This window comes from Scyliorhinus torazame, chromosome 4, assembly GCF_047496885.1.
Source record: "Scyliorhinus torazame isolate Kashiwa2021f chromosome 4, sScyTor2.1, whole genome shotgun sequence".
Taxonomy (NCBI): domain Eukaryota; kingdom Metazoa; phylum Chordata; class Chondrichthyes; order Carcharhiniformes; family Scyliorhinidae; genus Scyliorhinus; species Scyliorhinus torazame.
This window is the reverse complement of record NC_092710.1, coordinates 357,123,263-357,146,640: the sequence shown is the minus strand read 5'-3', so window position 1 is coordinate 357,146,640 and position 23,378 is coordinate 357,123,263. Positions and strand designations below refer to the sequence as shown.

General features: G+C 54.8%; 1 protein-coding gene across 1 annotated transcript in view; it reads right to left on the bottom strand.

Moving 5' to 3' along the window:
- Positions 1 to 627: 627 nt before the first annotated feature.
- LOC140411515 (uncharacterized) overlaps positions 628 to 23,378 on the bottom strand; it is a 101,298-nt gene continuing 78,547 nt past the window's right edge. Inside the window, exons 3-4 of the mRNA XM_072500602.1 lie at positions 2,169 to 2,343; positions 628 to 850 (exon numbers count right to left, since the gene is read on the bottom strand). Of these exons, the coding sequence (XP_072356703.1) occupies positions 628 to 850; positions 2,169 to 2,343 (398 nt within the window). The remainder of the gene's footprint in view (positions 851 to 2,168; positions 2,344 to 23,378) is intronic.

Genomic DNA, 23,378 nt, shown 5'->3' with positions numbered 1-23,378 from the left:
ATTCATTGAAAGCAAGATTACAGAAAAAGCAAATTAGTGCAGTGATTAATCTCCGTTCCCCAATAGAGGGCCCACCACCCGGTACAATTGAGTTTTGCCCTGTGTCTGTGCAGTGTGGAGACGTGTTCAGCAATGAATTTCAGACATTGAAGGGAGACCCAATTATAAATAATATTAATGGGAAATAGAGCAGGCGGGACTCAGAGACAGTGAAATATATCAGGGCTGGAGTCACATGTACGGTTAACGTGTGGGTGGACGATCACGTGTTTGCTCCACATTTGGTTGGTTAAGTGAGTGGTTAAGAACATGGCAGGTAGAATATGATGTGGTGATGTTTGGGCTCCTTAGTTAAGGGTGGGAGAAGTGAGTTTAGTGGGAGTGCATTCCCTGTTTATCAGACAGATTACACACTCGAGGGACAGTGTGGGAAGGTGGAGTTCAGGTCGAAGATCAGCCATGATCTTCCTGAATGGTGGAGCGGACTTGAAGAGTCGCTATTTTTATTTAATTTTCACAACAGACATTGCGTTCCCCCAAAAGGTCCTTCTTGAGGGTAGGAGATTAAAACTATGCTCAGTATTCCAGATTAAACCCAATGGAAAGTTAAACAGGTTTAGAATAGAGTTAAGCATATCTCACTGTTTCATGTTCAGACTTGCAACAGAACCTTCCAGAAAACCTTGATTCTCCTGTCTTTTCAAAACCCATTCCCATTAGCCCTCCTATGGTAAAAATATCCATGATGAAATATGTGCTATCGAAGGATTGGTTGTCCTGTTCCAGATCCTTCATTAGTTGAAACAGGTGCTCTTCCATTTGTTGTTCATTAACTTTCTTGTCAAAAGCCCTGCAACAGGATTAAGAACAGAGGAATTTAATTTTTACCCTCCTGACAAATCCTGTTTGGAAAGTCGGTTGCCGGGACAACAGGGACAGGAGTTGACCATTCAGCCCTTTGAGCCGCCTGCACCAGTCAGTTAGTCCACAGCTGGAGTAAGATCATCGAGAAGCTGGCCAAATGGGCAGACAAGTGGCAGATAGAGTTTAACACAGAGAAATGTGAGGTGATGCATTTTACAGAAAGGGTGGAGAGAGTCTATCCAGACTTAATGGCTCAGTTCTAAAGAGAGTGCAGTAGCAGAGGGACATCGGGGTGCCCCCCCAGGATAGATTCTCTGCCATTCCGGCGGGAAAAACGCCAGTGTGAGAAACATTCTTCACAATGTAGTGTGCCAAGGTCAGGATGCGTGGCGCTGCCCACAGAGTTGAGGGTGGAGAGCGCCCACAACCCTGGACCTTGGAGCACCACAGCAGTGGGTTGGGGGAGATTGGGCCCTTGGATCTTCCGTATTCTGTTTTCTGGAGGGGGTCCTCCTGCTGGCCTGTTTCTGGGTGACCAATGTTGCTGGAAATCGATCTGCATTTTCAGGAGGTCCACCTTCTTTTGTCAACATGGCTCAGTGTTGTTGGACATCTTTTCAATATGACACCCGGGCAGGAGGGCGGACTACACACCATCCAGGCCTGACCCACAGCTGAAAACAGCGGAAAACACCCAGGGGAATAATTAATGATGGGTGGGAAGATTCGGAGTGTTTTCCGGCAAGCGGCCACGTTCCTGCCCATGTTCCTGCCCACATTCCTGCCCAGGTTCCTGCCCACGTTCCTGCCCACGCTCCTGCCCACATTCCTGTCCACGCTCCTGCCCATGTTCCTGCCCACGCTCCTGCCCACGCTCCTGACCAGGTCCCTGCCCACTTTCCTTCCCACGCTCCTGCCCACGCTCCCGCCCACGCTCCTGCCCACGTTCCTGCCCACGTTCCTGCCCACGCTCCTGCCCACGCTCCTGCCCAGGTTCCTGCCCATGTTCCTGCCCCCTTTCCTGCCCATGCTCCTGCCCACGCTCCTGCCCACGCTCCTGCCCACGTTCCTGCCCACGCTCCTGCCCAGGTTCCTGCCCACGTTCCTGCCCATGTTCCTGCCCCAGTTCCTGCCCATGTTCCTGCCCACGCTCCTGTTCATGTTCCTGCCCGCATTCCTGCCCTCGTTCCTGTCCACACCATAACACTTAGTCTCAAAACGGGAGAATTGCTCCCCGGGCTGATGTTGATACAAGAGCTGACAGAAAGAAACACCAATCACAATATATCAGTCGCTAAACTCACCTGCCATAGTACCAAACAGGAGGGGCTGTCACTGTTTCAACTGTTGGATCTGTTGGTTGAGGCGGGTTGGTGACTTGAGGAACTATCACAAGAAATACTCGGAATTTCTGCTGTATTTCGCCATTTTTCAAGTATCCAAAAACTCCCCAAGGTGCAGAGACAGGAACAATAGTACCTGTGGACAGAGACACTGTTACAGCATTTAACTGGGTGATCAGCTGATAGATAGTCAGAGGTTACAGGTCAGGGGGCACGGTCACTTTGGTGAGATGTGGAAAATGTTGTGATATCACTTTAAGGGAATATGCAAATGACCAAGTTGCCAGGATGGAGAGCAGCATGTGACCAGCATGGTCCCACTCGCAGTGTGAGTGCCGACTGTTGTGTTCTGCTTCTTCATGTAGCATAAGCTGCCCCCTTGATGTCGGCTCCGACAAAGGAAGGTTCAGACTTGGAGATGGTTTAACACATTCATTGAACAGTTAACAATTCTCCTACTTGGGTTCGACTCTCCTGCTGATCTTGCTGTAGTAACTCAGTCTAACTAACCAGTCTGCTCTCAGCCATGCGGTGAGTGTGATGCTTCCTGATCTGCCCCTGACTCTCTGAGTGTCGCCTGTGGAAAGAGAGAGAGCCTGTGTGCCCTGTCCTTTTATATGGGTAGCCCCCTTGTGGTAGTGTCACCTCTGGGTGTCTTGACTGCCCATTGGTCGTGTCCTATCTCACTGACCTATTGGTTGAGTGTCTGTGTGTCATGATGCCTCTGGTGCTCCCTCTAGTGTTTATTTAGTTGCAGTGTGTTTACATTAACCCCTTGTGTATTTACAGTGATGCACATCACCACACCGACACCATATTGAAATGTCCGTCCCGCTCACTCATATCACTCTGTGCAGCCCCCTCCCTTCACCAGACTGTGCAGCACGTTAACACCCAGCTGGGAAAGTGTCACAGCCTCGAGGGACAGTCTGTTCCTCAATCTACCCCCTGCTGCCCCCCGAGCCCCCCCCACACCCCCTCCCTGCCCCCCGAGCCCTACCCCCCACACCCCACTCCCTGCCCCCCGAGCCCTACCCCCCCACACCCTCCTCCCTGTCCCCCGAGCCCTACCCCCACACCCCAGAGCCCTACCCCCCCCACACCCTCCTCCCTGCCCCTGAGCCCTAACCCCCCCCACACCCTCCTCCCTGCCCCCCGAGCCCTACCCCCCACACCCCACTCCCTGCCCCCAGAGCCCTATCCCCCCCACAACCACCTCCCTGACCTCCCCCCTCTCCCTACACCCCCACACCCTCCTCCCTGCCCCCAAGCCCTACCCCCCCCCACACCCTCCTCCCTGTCCCCCGAGCCCTACCCCCCACACCCCACTCCCTGCCCCCCGAGCCCTACCCCCCCCACACCCTCCTCCCTGTCCCCCGAGCCCTACCCCCACACCCCAGAGCCCTACCCCCCCCACACCCTCCTCCCTGCCCCCCGAGCCCTAATCCCCCCCCACACCCCACTCCCTGCCCCCCGAGCCCTACCCCCCACACCCCACTCCCTGCCCCCCGAGCCCTACCCCCTCCCACACCCTCCTCTCTGCCCCCCGAGCCCTACCCCCCACACCCCACTCCCTGCCCCCCGAGCCCTACCCCCCACACCCCACTCCCTGCCCGCAGAGCCCTATCCCCCCAACAACCACCTCCCTGACCTCCCCCCCTCTCCCTACCCCCCACACCCTCCTCCCTGCCCCCCGAGCCCTACCCCTCTGCCTGGAATCGTAATCTCCTCACCCAACCCCCCCACCCCACCCTATCCCACTACACCTCTTGCACAACCCTCCTTCCACATTGCCCCTCAGAACAAACCCCTGACCCCACAATGCACCTCACACTCCTCCCCTGGTCTGTGGTGGTATGTATTAGGGGTAACACGGTACACCGCGTGTCGACAGGCTATTGGTGGAGGGATGCCAGGTCCTGATAGGATCTGCCACCAACTGGACTCCACCCAGAAATGCCGGGAGAAGAATCCAGTTTTTCCCTCCATTTCCCTCAGCAGCTGTATTCGGTAAACACGCTGCTGGGGATGAAGTTCTGCTTAATAAAGCCTTCAATTGACATTACCTCAACCTGCCTCGCGTCATATTGATGGTGCTACATGGTCAAAATTTGTACCTTTGTTTTGGTGGCTGCTGAGTGTCACAGAGCTGTCCAGATAGACACTGGTGTGTGTCACTGCTGGAAGGGACAGACAGCACAGAGCTGTCCAGATAGACACTGGTGTGTGTCACTGCTGGAAGGGACAGACAGCACAGAGCTGTCCAGATAGACACTGGTGTGTGTCACTGCTGGAAGGGACAGACAGCACAGAGCTGTCCAGATAGACACTGGTGTGTGTCACTGCTGGAAGGGACAGACAGCACAGAGCTGTCCAGATAGACACTGGTGTGTGTCACTGCTGGAAGGGACAGACAGCACAGAGCTGTCCAGATAGACACTGGTGTGTGTCACTGCTGGAAGGGACAGACAGCACAGAGCTGTCCAGATAGACACTGGTGTGTGTCACTGCTGGAAGGGACAGACAGCACAGAGCTGTCCAGATAGACACTGGTGTGTGTCACTGCTGGAAGGGACAGACAGCACGGAGCTGTCCAGATAGACACTGGTGTGTGTCACTGCTGGAAGGGACAGACAGCACAGAGCTGTCCAGATAGACACTGGTGTGTGTCACTGCTGGAAGGGGGAGATAGCTCAGAGCTGTCCAGATAGACACTGGTGTGTGTCACTGCTGGAAGGGACAGACAGCACAGAGCTGTCCAGATAGACACTGGTGTGTGTCACTGCTGGAAGGGGGGGAAAGCACAGAGCTGTCCAGATAGACACTGGTGTGTGTCACTGCTGGAAGGGACAGACAGCACAGAGCTGTCCAGATAGACACTGGTGTGGTCACTGCTGGAAGGGGGAGACAGCACAGAGCTGTCCAGATAGACACTGGTGTGTGTCACTGCTGGAAGGGGGAGACAGCACAGAGCTGTCCAGATAGACACTGGTGTGTGTCACTGCTGGAAGGGACAGGAAGCACAGAGCTGTCCAGATAGACACTGGTGTGTGTCACTGCTGGAAGGGACAGACAGCACAGAGCTGTCCAGATAGACACTGGTGTGTGTCACTGCTGGAAGGGACAGACAGCACAGAGCTGTCCAGATAGACACTGGTGTGTGTCACTACTAGAAGGGGGAGACAGCACAGAGCTGTCCAGATAGACACTGGTGTGTGTCACTGCTAGAAGGGACAGACAGCACAGAGCTGTCCAGATAGACACTGGTGTGTGTCACTGCTGGAAGGGACAGACAGCACAGAGCTGTCCAGATAGACACTGGTGTGTGTCACTGCTGGAAGGGACAGACAGCACGGAGCTGTCCAGATAGACACTGGTGTGTGTCACTGCTGGAAGGGACAGACAGCACAGAGCTGTCCAGATAGACACTGGTGTGTGTCACTGCTGGAAGGGACAGACAGCACAGAGCTGTCCAGATAGACACTGGTGTGTGTCACTGCTGGAAGGGACAGACAGCACAGAGCTGTCCAGATAGACACTGGTGTGTGTCACTGCTGGAAGGGACAGACAGCACAGAGCTGTCCAGATAGACACTGGTGTGGTCACTGCTGGAAGGGGGAGACAGCACAGAGCTGTCCAGATAGACACTGGTGTGTGTCACTGCTGGAAGGGGGAGACAGCACAGAGCTGTCCAGATAGACACTGGTGTGTGTCACTGCTGGAAGGGACAGACAGCACAGAGCTGTCCAGATAGACACTGGTGTGTGTCACTGCTGGAAGGGACAGACAGCACAGAGCTGTCCAGATAGACACTGGTGTGTGTCACTGCTGGAAGGGACAGACAGCACAGAGCTGTCCAGATAGACACTGGTGTGTGTCACTGCTGGAAGGGACAGACAGCACAGAGCTGTCCAGATAGACACTGGTGTGTGTCACTGCTAGAAGGGACAGACAGCACAGAGCTGTCCAGATAGACACTGGTGTGTGTCACTGCTGGAAGGGACAGACAGCACAGAGCTGTCCAGATAGACACTGGTGTGTGTCACTGCTGGAAGGGGGAGACAGCAGAGAGCTGTCCAGACAGACACTGGTGTGTGTCACTGCTGGAAGGGAAAGACAGCACAGAGCTGTCCAGATAGACACTGGTGTGTGTCACTGCTGGAAGGGGGAGACAGCACAGAGCTGTCCAGATAGACACTGGCGTGTGTCACTGCTGGAAGGGGGAGACAGCACAGAGCTGTCCAGATAGACACTGGCGTGTGTCACTGCTGGAAGGGACAGACAGCACAGAGCTGTCCAGATAGACACTGGTGTGTGTCACTGCTGGAAGGGACAAGCAGCACAGAGCTGTCCAGATAGACACTGGTGTGTGTCACTGCTGGAAGGGACAGACAGCACAGAGCTGTCCAGATAGACACTGGTGTGTGTCACTGCTGGAAGGGACAGACAGCACAGAGCTGTCCAGATAGACACTGGTGTGTGTCACTGCTGGAAGGGGGAGACAGCACAGAGCTGTCCAGATAGACACTGGTGTGTGTCACTGCTGGAAGGGACAGACAGCACAGAGCTGTCCAGATAGACACTGGTGTGTGTCACTGCTGGAAGGGACAGACAGCACAGAGCTGTCCAGATAGACACTGGTGTGTGTCACTGCTGGAAGGGGGAGACAGCACAGAGCTGTCCAGATAGACACTGGTGTGTGTCACTGCTGGAAGGGACAGACAGCACAGAGCTGTCCCGATAGACACTGGTGTGTGTCACTGCTGGAAGGGACAGACAGCACAGAGCTGTCCAGATAGACACTGGTGTGTGTCACTGCTGGAAGGGGGAGACAGCACAGAGCTGTCCATATAGTCACTGGTGTGTGTCACTGCTGGAAGGGACAGACAGCACAGAGCTGTCCAGATAGACACTGGTGTGTGTCACTGCTGGAAGGGACAGACAGCACAGAGCTGTCCAGATAGACACTGGTGTGTGTCACTGCTGGAAGGGACAGACAGCACAGAGCTGTCCAGATAGACACTGGTGTGTGTCACTGCTGGAAGGGACAGACAGCACAGAGCTGTCCAGATAGACACTGGTGTGTGTCACTGCTGGAAGGGACAGACAGCACAGAGCTGTCCAGATAGACACAGGTGTGTGTCACTGCTGGAAGGGACAGGCAGCACAGAGCTGTCCAGATAGACACTGGTGTGTGTCAGTGCTGGAAGGGACAGACAGCACAGAGCTGTCCAGATAGACACTGGTGTGTGTCACTGCTGGAAGGGACAGACAGCACAGAGCTGTCCAGATAGACACTGGTGTGTGTCACTGCTGGAAGGGACAGACAGCACAGAGCTGTCCAGATAGACACTGGTGTGTGTCACTGCTGGAAGGGACAGACAGCACAGAGCTGTTCAGATAGACGCTGGTGTATGTCAGTGCTGGAAGGGACAGACAGCACAGAGCTGTCCAGATAGACACTGGTGTGTGTCACTGCTGGAAGGGACAGACAGCACAGAGCTGTCCAGATAGACACTGGTGTGTGTCACTGCTGGAAGGGACAGACAGCACAGAGCTGTCCAGATAGACACTGGTGTGTGTCACTGCTGGAAGGGGGAGACAGCACAGAGCTGTCCAGATAGACACTGGTGTGTGTCGCTGCTGGAAGGGACAGACAGCACAGAGCTGTCCAGATAGACACTGGTGTGTGTCACTGCTGGAAGGGGGAGACAGCACAGAGCTGTCCAGATAGACACTGGTGTGTCACTGCTGGAAGGGACAGACAGCACAGAGCTGTCCAGATAGACACTCGTATGTATCACTGCTGGAAGGGACAGACAGCACAGAGCTGTTCAGATAGACACTGGTGTGTGTCACTGCTGGAAGGGACAGACAGCACAGAGCTGTCCAGATAGACACTGGTGTGTGTCACTGCTGGAAGGGGGAGACAGCACAGAGCTGTCCAGATAGACACTGGTGTGTGTCACTGCTGGAAGGGACAGACAGCACAGAGCTGTCCAGATAGACACTGGTGTGTGTCAGTGCTGGAAGGGACAGACAGCACAGAGCTGTCCAGATAGACACTGGTGTGTGTCACTGCTGGAAGGGACAGACAGCACAGAGCTGTCCAGATAGACACTGGTGTGTGTCACTGCTGGAAGGGACAGACAGCACAGAGCTGTCCAGATAGACACTGGTGTGTGTCACTGCTGGAAGGGACAGGCAGCACAGAGCTGTCCAGATAGTCACTGGTGTGTGTCACTGCTGGAAGGGGGAGACAGCACAGAGCTGTCCAGATAGACACTGGTGTGTGTCACTGCTGGAAGGGACAGACAGCACAGAGCTGTCCCGATAGACACTGGTGTGTGTCACTGCTGGAAGGGGGAGACAGCACAGAGCTGTCCAGATAGTCACTGGTGTGTGTCACTGCTGGAAGGGATAGACAGCACAGAGCTGTCCAGATAGACACTGGTGTGTGTCACTGCTGGAAGGGACAGACAGCACAGAGCTGTACCAGATAGACACTGGTGTGTGTCACTGCTGGAAGGGACAGACAGCACAGAGCTGTCCAGATAGACACTGGTGTGTGTCACTGCTGGAAGGGACAGACAGCACAGAGCTGTCCAGATAGACACTGGTGTGTGTCACTGCTGGAAGGGACAAGCAGCACAGAGCTGTCCAGATAGACACTGGTGTGTGTCACTGCTGGAAGGGACAGACAGCACAGAGCTGTCCAGATAGACACTGGTGTGTGTCACTGCTGGAAGGGGGAGACAGCACAGAGCTGTCCAGATAGACACTGGTGTGTGTCACTGCTGGAAGGGACAGACAGCACAGAGCTGTCCCGATAGACACTGGTGTGTGTCACTGCTGGAAGGGACAGACAGCACAGAGCTGTCCAGATAGACACTGGTGTGTGTCACTGCTGGAAGGGACAGACAGCACAGAGCTGTCCAGATAGACACTGGTGTGTGTCACTGCTGGAAGGGGGAGACAGCACAGAGCTGTCCAGATAGACACTGGTGTGTGTCACTGCTGGAAGGGACAGACAGCACAGAGCTGTCCCGATAGACACTGGTGTGTGTCACTGCTGGAAGGGACAGACAGCACAGAGCTGTCCAGATAGACACTGGTGTGTGTCACTGCTGGAAGGGACAGACAGCACAGAGCTGTTCAGATAGACACTGGTGTGTGTCACTGCTGGAAGGGGGAGACAGCACAGAGCTGTCCAGACAGACACTGGTGTGTGTCACTGCTGGAAGGGGGAGACAGCACAGAGCTGTCCAGATAGACACTGGTGTGTGTCACTGCTGGAAGGGACAGACAGCACAGAGCTGTCCAGATAGACACTGGTGTGTGTCACTGCTGGAAGGGACAGACAGCACAGAGCTGTCCAGATAGACACTGGTGTGTGTCACTGCTGGAAGGGGGAGACAGCACAGAGCTGTCCAGATAGACACTGGTGTGTGTCGCTGCTGGAAGGGACAGACAGCACAGAGCTGTCCAGATAGACACTGGTGTGTGTCACTGCTGGAAGGGACAGGCAGCACAGAGCTGTCCAGATAGACACTGGTGTGTGTCGCTGCTGGAAGGGGGAGACAGCACAGAGCTGTCCAGATAGACACTGGTGTGTCACTGCTGGAAGGGACAGACAGCACAGAGCTGTCCAGATAGACACTCGTATGTATCACTGCTGGAAGGGACAGACAGCACAGAGCTGTTCAGATAGACACTGGTGTGTGTCAATGCTGGAAGGGACAGACAGCACAGAGCTGTCCAGATAGACACTGGTGTGTGTCACTGCTGGAAGGGGGAGACAGCACAGAGCTGTCCAGATAGACACTGGTGTGTGTCACTGCTGGAAGGGACAGACAGCACAGAGCTGTCCAGATAGACACTGGTGTGTGTCAGTGCTGGAAGGGACAGACAGCACAGAGCTGTCCAGATAGACACTGGTGTGTGTCACTGCTGGAAGGGACAGACAGCACAGAGCTGTCCAGATAGTCACTTGTGTGTGTCACTGCTGGAAGGGGGAGACAGCACAGAGCTGTCCAGATAGACACTGGTGTGTGTCACTGCTGGAAGGGACAGACAGCACAGAGCTGTCCCGATAGACACTGGTGTGTGTCACTGCTGGAAGGGGGAGACAGCACAGAGCTGTCCAGATAGTCACTGGTGTGTGTCACTGCTGGAAGGGACAGACAGCACAGAGCTGTACCAGATAGACACTGGTGTGTGTCACTGCTGGAAGGGACAAGCAGCACAGAGCTGTCCAGATAGACACTGGTGTGTGTCACTGCTGGAAGGGACAGACAGCACAGAGCTGTCCAGATAGACACTGGTGTGTGTCACTGCTGTAAGGGACAGACAGCACAGAGCTGTCCAGATAGACACTGGTGTGTGTCACTGCTGGAAGGGACAGACAACACAGAGCTGTCCAGATAGACACTGGTGTGTGTCACTGCTGGAAGGGGGAGACAGCACAGAGCTGTCCAGATAGACACTGGTGTGTGTCACTGCTGGAAGGGACAGACAGCACAGAGCTGTCCCGATAGACACTGGTGTGTGTCACTGCTGGAAGGGGGAGACAGCACAGAGCTGTCCAGATAGTCACTGGTGTGTGTCACTGCTGGAAGGGGGAGACAACACAGAGCTGTCCAGATAGACACTGGTGTGTGTCACTGCTGGAAGGGACAGACAGCACAGAGCTGTCCAGATAGTCACTGGTGTGTGTCACTGCTGGAAGGGGGAGACAGCACAGAGCTGTCCAGATAGTCACTGGTGTGTGTCACTGCTGGAAGGGACAGACAGCACAGAGCTGTCCAGATAGACACTGGTGTGTGTCACTGCTGGAAGGGACAGACAGCACAGAGCTGTCCAGATAGTCACTGGTGTGTGTCACTGCTGGAAGGGACAGACAGCACAGAGCTGTCCAGATAGACACTGGTGTGTGTCACTGCTGGAAGGGACAGACAGCACAGAGCTGTCCAGATAGACACTGGTGTGTGTCACTGCTGGAAGGGACAGACAGCACAGAGCTGTCCAGATAGACACTGGTGTGTGTCACTGCTGGAAGGGACAGACAGCACAGAGCTGTCCAGATAGACACAGGTGTGTGTCACTGCTGGAAGGGACAGGCAGCCCAGAGCTGTCCAGATAGACACTGGTGTGTGTCAGTGCTGGAAGGGACAGACAGCACAGAGCTGTCCAGATAGACACTGGTGTGTGTCACTGCTGGAAGGGACAGACAGCACAGAGCTGTCCAGATAGACACTGGCGTGTGTCACTGCTGGAAGGGGGAGACAGCACAGAGATGTCCAGATAGATACTGGTGTGTGTCACTGCTGGAAGGGACAGACAGCACAGAGCTGTTCAGATAGACGCTGGTGTGTGTCACTGCTGGAAGGGACAGACAGCACAGAGCTGTCCAGATAGACACTTGTGTGTGTCACTGCTGGAAGGGACAGACAGCACAGAGCTGTCCAGATAGACACTGGTGTGTGTCACTGCTGGAAGGGACAGACAGCACAGAGCTGTTCAGATAGACACTGGTGTGTGTCACTGCTGGAAGGGGGAGACAGCACAGAGCTGTCCAGACAGACACTGGTGTGTGTCACTGCTGGAAGGGGGAGACAGCACAGAGCTGTCCAGATAGACACTGGTGTGTGTCACTGCTGGAAGGGACAGACAGCACAGAGCTGTCCAGATAGACACTGGTGTGTGTCACTGCTGGAAGGGACAGACAGCACAGAGCTGTCCAGATAGACACTGGTGTGTGTCACTGCTGGAAGGGGGAGACAGCACAGAGCTGTCCAGATAGACACTGGTGTGTGTCGCTGCTGGAAGGGACAGACAGCACAGAGCTGTCCAGATAGACACTGGTGTGTGTCACTGCTGGAAGGGGGAGACAGCACAGAGCTGTCCAGATAGACACTGGTGTGTCACTTCTGGAAGGGACAGACAGCACAGAGCTGTCCAGATAGACACTCGTGTGTATCACTGCTGGAAGGGACAGACAGCACAGAGCTGTTCAGATAGACACTGGTGTGTGTCGCTGCTGGAAGGGACAGACAGCACAGAGCTGTCCAGATAGACACTGGTGTGTGTCACTGCTGGAAGGGGGAGACAGCACAGAGCTGTCCAGATAGACACTGGTGTGTGTCACTGCTGGAAGGGACAGACAGCACAGAGCTGTCCAGATAGACACTGGTGTGTGTCACTGCTGGAATGGACAGACAGCACAGAGCTGTCCAGATAGACACTGGTGTGTGTCACTGCTGGAAGAGGGAGACAGCACAGAGCTGTCCAGATAGACACTGGTGTGTGTCACTGCTGGAAGGGACAGACAGCACAGAGCTGTCCAGATAGACACTGGTGTGTGTCGCTGCTGGAAGGGACAGACAGCACAGAGCTGTCCAGATAGACACTGGAGTGTGTCACTGCTGGAAGGGACAGACAGCACAGAGCTGTCCAGATAGACACTGGTGTGTGTCAGTGCTGGAAGGGACAGACAGCACAGAGCGGTCCAGATAGACACTGGTGTGTGTCACTGCTGGAAGGGACCGACAGCACAGAGCTGTCCAGATAGACACTGGTGTGTGTCACTGCTGGAAGGGACAGACAGCACAGAGCTGCCCAGATAGACACTGGTGTGTGTCACTGCTGGAAGGGGGAGACAGCACAGAGCTGTCCAGATAGACACTGGTGTGTGTCACTGCTGGAAGGGACCGACAGCACAGAGCTGTCCAGATAGACACTGGAGTGTGTCACTGCTGGAAGGGACAGACAGCACAGAGCTGTCCAGATAGACACTGGTGTGTGTCACTGCTGGAAGGGACAGACAGCACAGAGCTGTCCCGATAGACACTGGTGTGTGTCACTGCTGGAAGGGACAGGCAGCACAGAGCTGTCCAGATAGTCACTGGTGTGTGTCACTGCTGGAAGGGACAGACAGCACAGAGCTGTCCAGATAGACACTGGTGTGTGTCACTGCTGGAAGGGACAGACAGCACAGAGCTGTCCAGATAGACACTGGTGTGTGTCACTGCTGGAAGGGACAGACAGCACAGAGCTGTTCAGATAGACACTGGTGTGTGTCACTGCTGGAAGGGACAGACAGCACAGAGCTGTCCAGATAGACACTGGTGTGTGTCACTGCTGGAAGGGGGAGACAGCACAGAGCTGTCCAGACAGACCCTGGTGTGTGTCACTGCTGGAAGGGGGAGACAGCACAGAGCTGTCCAGATAGACACTGGTGTGTGTCACTGCTGGAAGGGACAGACAGCACAGAGCTGTCCAGATAGACACTGGTGTGTGTCACTGCTGGAAGGGGGAGACAGCACAGAGCTGTCCAGATAGACACTGGTGTGTGTCGCTGCTGGAAGGGACAGACAGCACAGAGCTGTCCAGATAGACACTGGTGTGTGTCACTGCTGGAAGGGACAGGCAGCACAGAGCTGTCCAGATAGACACTGGTGTGTGTCACTGCTGGAAGGGACAGACAGCACAGAGCTGTCCAGATAGAAACTGGTGTGTGTCACTGCTGGAAGGGGGAGACAGCACAGAGCTGTCCAGATAGTCACTGGTGTGTGTCACTGCTGGAAGGGACAGACAGCACAGAGCTGTCCAGATAAACACTGGTGTGTGTCACTGTTGGAAGGGACAGACAGCACAGAGCTGTCCAGATAGGCACTGGTGTGTGTCACTGCTGGAAGGGACAGACAGCACAGAGCTGTCCAGATAGACACTGGTGTGTGTCACTGCTGGAAGGGACAGGCAGCACAGAGCTGTCCAGATAGACACTGGTGTGTGTCACTGCTGGAAGTGACAGACAGCACAGAGCTGTCCAGATAGACACTGGTGTGTGTCACTGCTGGAAGTGGGAGACAGCACAGAGCTGTCCAGATAGACACTGGTGTGTGTCACTGCTGGAAGGGACAGACAGCACAGAGCTGTCCAGATAGACACTGGTGTGTGTCACTGCTGGAAGGGACAGACAGCACAGAGCTGTCCAGATAGACACTGGTGTGTGTCACTGCTGGAAGGGACAGACAGCACAGAGCTGTCCAGATAGACACTGGTGTGTGTCACTGCTGGAAGGGACAGACAGCACAGAGCTGTCCAGATAGACACTGGTGTGTGTCACTGCTGGAAGGGACAGGCAGCACAGAGCTGTCCAGATAGACACTGGTGTGTGTCACTGCTGGAAGTGACAGACAGCACAGAGCTGTCCAGATACACACGGTGTGTGTCACTGCTGGCAGAGACAGACAGCACAGAGCTGTCCAGACAGACACTGGTGTGTGTCACTGCTGGAAGGGACAGACAGCACAGAGCTGTCCAGATAGACACTGGTGTGTGTCACTGCTGGAAGCGACAGTCAGCACAGAGCTGTCCAGATAGACACTGGTGTGTGTCACTGCTGGAAGTGGGAGACAGCACAGAGCTGTCCAGATAGACACTGGTGTGTGTCATTGCTGGAAGGGACAGACAGCACAGAGCTGTCCAGATAGACACTGGTGTGTGTCACTGCTGGAAGTGACAGACAGCACAGAGCTGTCCAGATGCACACGGTGTGTGTCACTGCTGGAAGAGACAGACAGCACAGAGCTGTCCAGATAGACACTGGTGTGTGTCATTGCTGGAAGGGACAGACAGCACAGCTGTCCAGATAGACACTGGTGTGTGTCACTGCTGGAAGGGACAGACAGCACAGAGCTGTCCAGATAGACACTGGTGTGTGTCACTGCTGGAAGGGGAGACGGCTCAGAGCTGTCCAGATATACACTGGTGTGTGTCACTGCTGGAAGGGACAGACAGCACAGAGCTGTCCAGATAGACACTGGTGTGTGTCACTGCTGGAAGGGACAGACAGCACAGAGCTGTCCAGATAGACACTGGTGTGTGTCACTGCTGGAAGGGACAGACAGCACAGAGCTGTCCAGATAGACACTGGTGTGTGTCACTGCTGGAAGGGACAGACAGCACAGAGCTGTCCAGATAGACACTGGTGTGTGTCACTGCTGGAAGGGACAGACAGCACAGAGCTGTCCAGATAGACACTGGTGTGTGTCACTGCTGGAAGGGGGAGACAGCACAGAGCTGTCCAGATAGACACTGGTGTGTGTCACTGCTGGAAGGGACAGACAGCACAGAGCTGCCCAGATAGACACTGGTGTGTGTCACTGCTGGAAGGGACAGACAGCACAGAGCTGTCCAGATAGACACTGGTGTGTGTCACTGCTGGAAGGGACAGACAGCACAGAGCTGTCCAGATAGACACTGGTGTGTGTCACTGCTGGAAGGGGAGACGGCTCAGAGCTGTCCAGATAGAGACTGGTGTGTGTCACTGCTGGAAGGGACAGACAGCACAGAGCTGTCCAGATAGACACTGGTGTGTGTCACTGCTGGAAGGGACAGACAGCACAGAGCTGTCCAGATAGACACTGGTGTGTGTCACTGCTGGAAGGGACAGACAGCACAGAGCTGTCCAGATAGACACTGGTGTGTGTCACTGCTGGAAGGGACAGACAGCACAGAGCTGTCCAGATAGACACTGGTGTGTGTCACTGCTGGAAGGGACAGACAGCACAGAGCTGTCCAGATAGACACTGGTGTGTGTCACTGCTGGAAGGGGGAGACAGCACAGAGCTGTCCAGATAGACACTGGTGTGTGTCACTGCTGGAAGGGACAGACAGCACAGAGCTGTCCAGATAGACACTGGTGTGTGTCACTGCTGGAAGGGACAGACAGCACAGAGCTGTCCAGATAGACACTGGTGTGTGTCACTGCTGGAAGGGGGAGACTGCACAGAGCTGTCCAGATAGACACTGGTGTGTGTCACTGCTGGAAGGGACAGACAGCACAGAGCTGTCCAGATAGACACTGGTGTGTGTCACTGCTGGAAGGGACAGACAGCACAGAGCTGTCCAGATAGACACTGGTGTCTGTCACTGCTGGAAGGGACAGACAGCACAGAGCTGTCCAGATAGACACTGGCGTGTGTCACTGCTGGAAGGGGGAGACAGCACAGAGCTGTCCAGATAGACACTGGTGTGTGTCACTGCTGGAAGGGGGAGACAGCACAGAGCTGTCCAGATAGACACTGGTGTGTGTCACTGCTGGAAGGGACAGACAGCACAGAGCTGTCCAGATAGACACTGGTGTGTGTCACTGCTGGAAGGGACAGACAGCACAGAGCTGTCCAGATAGACACTGGTGTGTGTCACTGCTGGAAGGGGGAGACAGCACAGAGCTGTCCAGATAGACACTGGTGTGTGTCACTGCTGGAAGGGACAGACAGCACAGAGCTGTCCAGATAGACACTGGTGTGTGTCACTGCTGGAAGGGGGAGACAGCACAGAGCTGTCCAGATAGACACTGGTGTGTGTCACTGCTGGAAGGGACAGACAGCACAGAGCTGTCCAGATAGACACTGGTGTGTGTCACTGCTGGAAGGGACAGACAGCACAGAGCTGTCCAGATAGACACTGGTGTGTGTCACTGCTGGAAGGGACAGACAGCACAGAGCTGTCCAGATAGACACTGGTGTGTGTCACTGCTGGAAGGGACAGACAGCACAGAGCTGTCCAGATAGACACTGGTGTGTGTCACTGCTGGAAGGGACAGACAGCACAGAGCTGTCCAGATAGACACTGGTGTGTGTCACTGCTGGAAGGGACAGACAGCACAGAGCTGTCCAGATAGACACTGGTGTGTGTCACTGCTGGAAGGGACAGACAGCACAGAGCTGTCCAGATAGACACTGGTGTGTGTCACTGCTGGAAGGGGGAGACAGCACAGAGCTGTCCAGATAGACACTGGTGTGTGTCACTGCTGGAAGGGACAGACAGCACAGAGCTGTCCAGATAGACACTGGTGTGTGTCACTGCTGGAAGGGACAGACAGCACAGAGCTGTCCAGATAGACACTGGTGTGTGTCACTGCTGGAAGGGGGAGACAGCACAGAGCTGTCCAGATAGACACTGGTGTGTGTCACTGCTGGAAGGGACAGACAGCACAGAGCTGTCCAGATAGACACTGGTGTCTGTCACTGCTGGAAGGGACAGACAGCACAGAGCTGTCCAGATAGACACTGGCGTGTGTCACTGCTGGAAGGGGGAGACAGCACAGAGCTGTCCAGATAGACACTGGTGTGTGTCACTGCTGGAAGGGGGAGACAGCACAGAGCTGTCCAGATAGACACTGGTGTGTGTCACTGCTGGAAGGGACAGACAGCACAGAGCTGTCCAGATAGACACTGGTGTGTGTCACTGCTGGAAGGGACAGACAGCACAGAGCTGTCCAGATAGACACTGGTGTGTGTCACTGCTGGAAGGGACAGACAGCACAGAGCTGTCCAGATAGACACTGGTGTGTGTCAGTGCTGGAAGGGACAGACAGCACAGAGCTGTCCAGATAGACACTGGTGTCTGTCACTGCTGGACGGAACAGACAGCACAGAGCTGTCCAGATAGACACTGGTGTCTGTCACTGCTGGACGGAACAGACAGCACAGAGCTGTCCAGATAGACACTGGTGTGTGTCACTGCTGGAAGGGACAGACAGCACAGAGCTGTCCAGATAGACACTGGTGTGTGTCACTGCTGGAAGGGGGAGACAACACAGAGCTGTCCAGATAGACACTGGTGTGTGTCACTGCTGGAAGGGACAGACAGCACAGAGCTGTCCAGATAGACACTGGTGTGTGTCACTGCTGGAAGGGGGAGACAGCACAGAGCTGTCCAGATAGACACTGGTGTGTGTCGCTGCTGGAAGGGACAGACAGCACAGAGCTGTCCAGATAGACACTGGTGTGTGTCACTGCTGGAAGGGACAGACAGCACAGAGCTGTCCAGATAGACACTGGTGTGTGTCACTGCTGGAAGGGGAGACGGCTCAGAGCTGTCCAGATAGACACTGGTGTGTGTCACTGCTGGAAGGGACAGACAGCACAGAGCTGTCCAGATAGACACTGGTGTGTGTCACTGCTGGAAGTGACAGACAGCACAGAGCTGTCCAGATAGACACTGGTGTGTGTCACTGCTGGAAGGGACAGACAGCACAGAGCTGTCCAGATAGACACTGGTGTGTGTCACTGCTGGAAGCGACAGACAGCACAGAGCTGTCCAGATAGACACTGGTGTGTGTCACTGCTGGAAGGGACAGACAGCACAGAGCTGTCCAGATACACACGGTGTGTGTCACTGCTGGAAGAGACAGACAGCACAGAGCTGTCCAGATAGACACTGGTGTGTGTCACTGCTGGAAGGGACAGACAGCACAGAGCTGTCCAGATAGACACTGGTGTGTGTCATTGCTGGAAGGGACAGACAGCACAGAGCTGTCCAGATAGACACTGGTGTGTGTCACTGCTGGAAGGGACAGACAGCACAGAGCTGTCCAGATAGTCACTGGTGTGTGTCACTGCTGGAAGGGACAGACAGCACAGAGCTGTCCAGATAGACACTGGTGTGTGTCACTGCTGGAAGGGACAGACAGCACAGAGCTGTCCAGATAGACACTGGTGTGTGTCACTGCTGGAAGGGACAGGCAGCATAGAGCTGTCCAGATAGACACTGGTGTGTGTCACTGCTGGAAGGGACAGACAGCACAGAGCTGTCCAGATAGACACTGGTGTGTGTCACTGCTGGAAGGGACAGACAGCACAGAGCTGTCCAGATAGACACTGGTGTGTGTCACTGCTGGAAGGGACAGGCAGCATAGAGCTGTCCAGATAGACACTGGTGTGTGTCACTGCTGGAAGGGACAGACAGCACAGAGCTGTCCAGATAGACACTGGTGTGTGTCACTGCTGGAAGGGGGAGACAGCACAGAGCTGTCCAGATAGTCACTGGTGTGTGTCACTGCTGGAAGGGACAGACAGCACAGAGCTGTCCAGATAGACACTGGTGTGTGTCACTGTTGGAAGGGACAGACAGCACAGAGCTGTCCAGATAGGCACTGGTGTGTGTCACTGCTGGAAGGGACAGACAGCAACGAGCTGTCCAGATAGACACTGGTGTGTGTCACTGCTGGAAGGGACAGACAGTACAGAGCTGTCCAGATAGACACTGGTGTGTGTCACTGCTGGAAGGGACAGGCAGCACAGAGCTGTCCAGATAGACACTGGTGTGTGCCACTGCTGGAAGGGACAGACAGCACAGAGCTGTCCAGATAGACACTGGTGTGTGTCACTGCTGGAAGGGACAGACAGCACAGAGCTGTCCAGATAGACACTGGTGTGTGTCACTGCTGGAAGGGACAGACAGCACAGAGCTGTCCAGATAGACACTGGTGTGTGTCACTGCTGGAAGGGGAGACGGCTCAGAGCTGTCCAGATAGACACTGGTGTGTGTCACTGCTGGAAGGGACAGACAGCACAGAGCTGTCCAGATAGACACTGGTGTGTGTCACTGCTGGAAGGGACAGACAGCACAGAGCTGTCCAGATAGACACTGGTGTGTGTCACTGCTGGAAGCGACAGACAGCACAGAGCTGTCCAGATAGACACTGGTGTGTGTCACTGCTGGAAGGGACAGACAGCACAGAGCTGTCCAGATACACACGGTGTGTGTCACTGCTGGAAGAGACAGACAGCACAGAGCTGTCCAGATAGACACTGGTGTGTGTCATTGCTGGAAGGGACAGACAGCACAGAGCTGTCCAGATAGACACTGGTGTGTGTCACTGCTGGAAGGGACAGACAGCACAGAGCTGTCCAGATAGACACTGGTGTGTGTCACTGCTGGAAGGGGAGACGGCTCAGAGCTGTCCAGATATACACTGGTGTGTGTCACTGCTGGAAGGGACAGACAGCACAGAGCTGTCCAGATAGTCACTGGTGTGTGTCACTGCTGGAAGGGACAGACAGCACAGAGCTGTCCAGATAGACACTGGTGTGTGTCACTGCTGGAAGGGACAGACAGCACAGAGCTGTCCAGATAGACACTGGTGTGTGTCACTGCTGGAAGGGACAGACAGCACAGAGCTGTCCAGATAGACACTGGTGTGTGTCACTGCTGGAAGGGGGAGACAGCACAGAGCTGTCCAGATAGACACTGGTGTGTGTCACTGCTGGAAAGGACAGACAGCACAGAGCTGTCCAGATAGACAATGGTGTGTGTCACTGCTGGAAGGAACAGACAGCACAGAGCTGTCCAGATAGACACTAGTGTGTGTCACTGCTGGAAGGGACAGACAGCACAGAGCTGTCCAGATAGACACTTGTGTGTGTCACTGCTGGAAGGTGGAGACAGCACAGAGCTGTCCAGATAGACACTGGTGTGTGTCCCTGCTGGAAAGGACAGACAGCACAGAGCTGTCCAGATAGACAATGGTGTGTGTCACTGCTGGAAGGGACAGACAGCACAGAGCTGTCCAGATAGACAATGGTGTGTGTCACTGCTGGAAGGGACAGACAGCACATAGCTGTCCAGATAGACACTGGTGTGTGTCACTGCTGGAAGGGACAGACAGCACAGAGCTGTCCAGATAGACACTGGTGTGTGTCACTGCTGGAAGGGGAGACGGCTCAGAGCTGTCCAGATAGACACTGGTGTGTGTCACTGCTGGAAGGGACAGACAGCACAGAGCTGTCCAGATAGACACTGGTGTGTGTCACTGCTGGAAGGGACAGACAGCACAGAGCTGTCCAGATAGACACTGGTGTGTGTCACTGCTGGAAGGGACAGAAAGCACAGAGCTGTCCAGATAGACACTGGTGTGTGTCACTGCTGGAAGGGACAGACAGCACAGAGCTGTCCAGATAGACACTGGTGTGTGTCACTGCTGGAAGGGACAGACAGCACAGAGCTGTCCAGATAGACACTGGTGTGTGTCACTGCTGGAAGGGACCGGCAGCACAGAGCTGTCCAGATAGACACTGGTGTGTGTCACTGCTGGAAGGGTCAGACAGCACAGAGCTGTCCAGATAGACACTGGTGTGTGTCACTGCTGGAAGGGGGAGACAGCACAGATCTGTCCAGACAGACACTGGTGTGTGTCACTGCTGGAAGGGGGAGACAACACATAGCTGTCCAGATAGACACTGGTGTGTGTCACTGCTGGAAGGGACAGACAGCACAGAGCTGTCCAGATAGACACTGGTGTGTGTCACTGCTGGAAGGGGGAGACAGCACAGAGCTGTCCAGATAGACACTGGTGTGTGTCGCTGCTGGAAGGGACAGACAGCACAGAGCTGTCCAGATAGTCACTGGTGTGTGTCACTGCTGGAAGGGACAGACAGCACAGAGCTGTCCAGATAGACACTGGTGTGTGTCACTGCTGGAAGGGACAGACAGCACAGAGCTGTCCAGATAGACACTGGTGTGTGTCACTGCTGGAAGGGACAGACAGCACAGAGCTGTCCAGATAGACACTGGTGTGTGTCACTGCTGGAAGGGACAGACAGCACAGAGCTGTCCAGATTGACACTGGTGTGTGTCACTGCTGGAAGGGACAGACAGCACAGAGCTGTCCAGATAGTCACTGGTGTGTGTCACTGCTGGAAGGGACAGACAGCACAGAGCTGTCCAGATAGACACTGGTGTGTGTCACTGTTGGAAGGGACAGACAGCACAGAGCTGTCCAGATAGACACTGGTGTGTGTCACTGCTGGAAGGGACAGACAGCACAGAGCTGTCCAGATAGACACTGGTGTGTGTCACTGCTGGAAGGGACAGACAGCACAGAGCTGTCCAGATAGACACTGGTGTGTGTCGCTGCTGGAAGGGACAGACAGCTCAGAGCTGTCCAGATAGACACTGGTGTGTGTCACTGCTGGAAGGGACAGACAGCACAGAGCTGTCCAGATAGACACTGGTGTGTGTCACTGCTGGAAGGGACAGACAGCACAGAGCTGTCCAGATAGACACTGGTGTGTGTCACTGCTGGAAGTGACAGACAGCACAGAGCTGTCCAGATACACACGGTGTGTGTCACTGCTGGAAGGGACAGACAGCACAGAGCTGTCCAGATAGACACTGGTGTGTGTCACTGCTGGAAGGGACAGACAGCACAGAGCTGTCCAGATAGACACTGGTGTGTGTCACTGCTGGAAGGGACAGACAGCACAGAGCTGTCCAGATAGACACTGGTGTGTGTCACTGCTGGAAGTGACAGACAGCACAGAGCTGTCCAGATACACACGGTGTGTGTCACTGCTGGAAGGGACAGACAGCACAGAGCTGTCCAGATAGACACTGGTGTGTGTCACTGCTGGAAGGGACAGACAGCACAGAGCTGTCCAGATAGACACTGGTGTGTGTCACTGCTGGAAGGGACAGACAGCACAGAGCTGTCCAGATAGACACTGGTGTGTGTCACTGCTGGAAGCGACAGACAGCACAGAGCTGTCCAGATAGACACTGGTGTGTGTCACTGCTGGAAGGGACAGACAGCACAGAGCTGTCCAGATACACACGGTGTGTGTCACTGCTGGAAGAGACAGACAGCACAGAGCTGTCCAGATAGACACTGGTGTGTGTCATTGCTGGAAGGGACAGACAGCACAGAGCTGTCCAGATAGACACTGGTGTGTGTCACTGCTGGAAGGGACAGACAGCACAGAGCTGTCCAGATAGACACTGGTGTGTGTCACTGCTGGAAGGGACAGACAGCACAGAGCTGTCCAGATACACACGGTGTGTGTCACTGCTGGAAGAGACAGACAGCACAGAGCTGTCCAGATACACACGGTGTGTGTCACTGCTGGAAGAGACAGACAGCACAGAGCTGTCCAGATAGACACTGGTGTGTGTCATTGCTGGAAGGGACAGACAGCACAGAGCTGTCCAGATAGACACTGGTGTGTGTCACTGCTGGAAGGGACAGACAGCACAGAGCTGTCCAGATAGACACTGGTGTGTGTCACTGCTGGAAGGGACAGACAGCACAGAGCTGTCCAGATAGACACTGGTGTGTGTCACTGCTGGAAGGGGGAGACAGCACAGAGCTGTCCAGATAGACACTGGTGTGTGTCACTGCTGGAAAGGACAGACAGCACAGAGCTGTCCAGATAGACACTGGTGTGTGTCACTGCTGGAAGGGGAGACGGCTCAGAGCTGTCCTGATATACACTGGTGTGTGTCACTGCTGGAAGGGACAGACAGCACAGAGCTGTCCAGATAGTCACTGGTGTGTGTCACTGCTGGAAGGGACAGACAGCACAGAGCTGTCCAGATAGACAC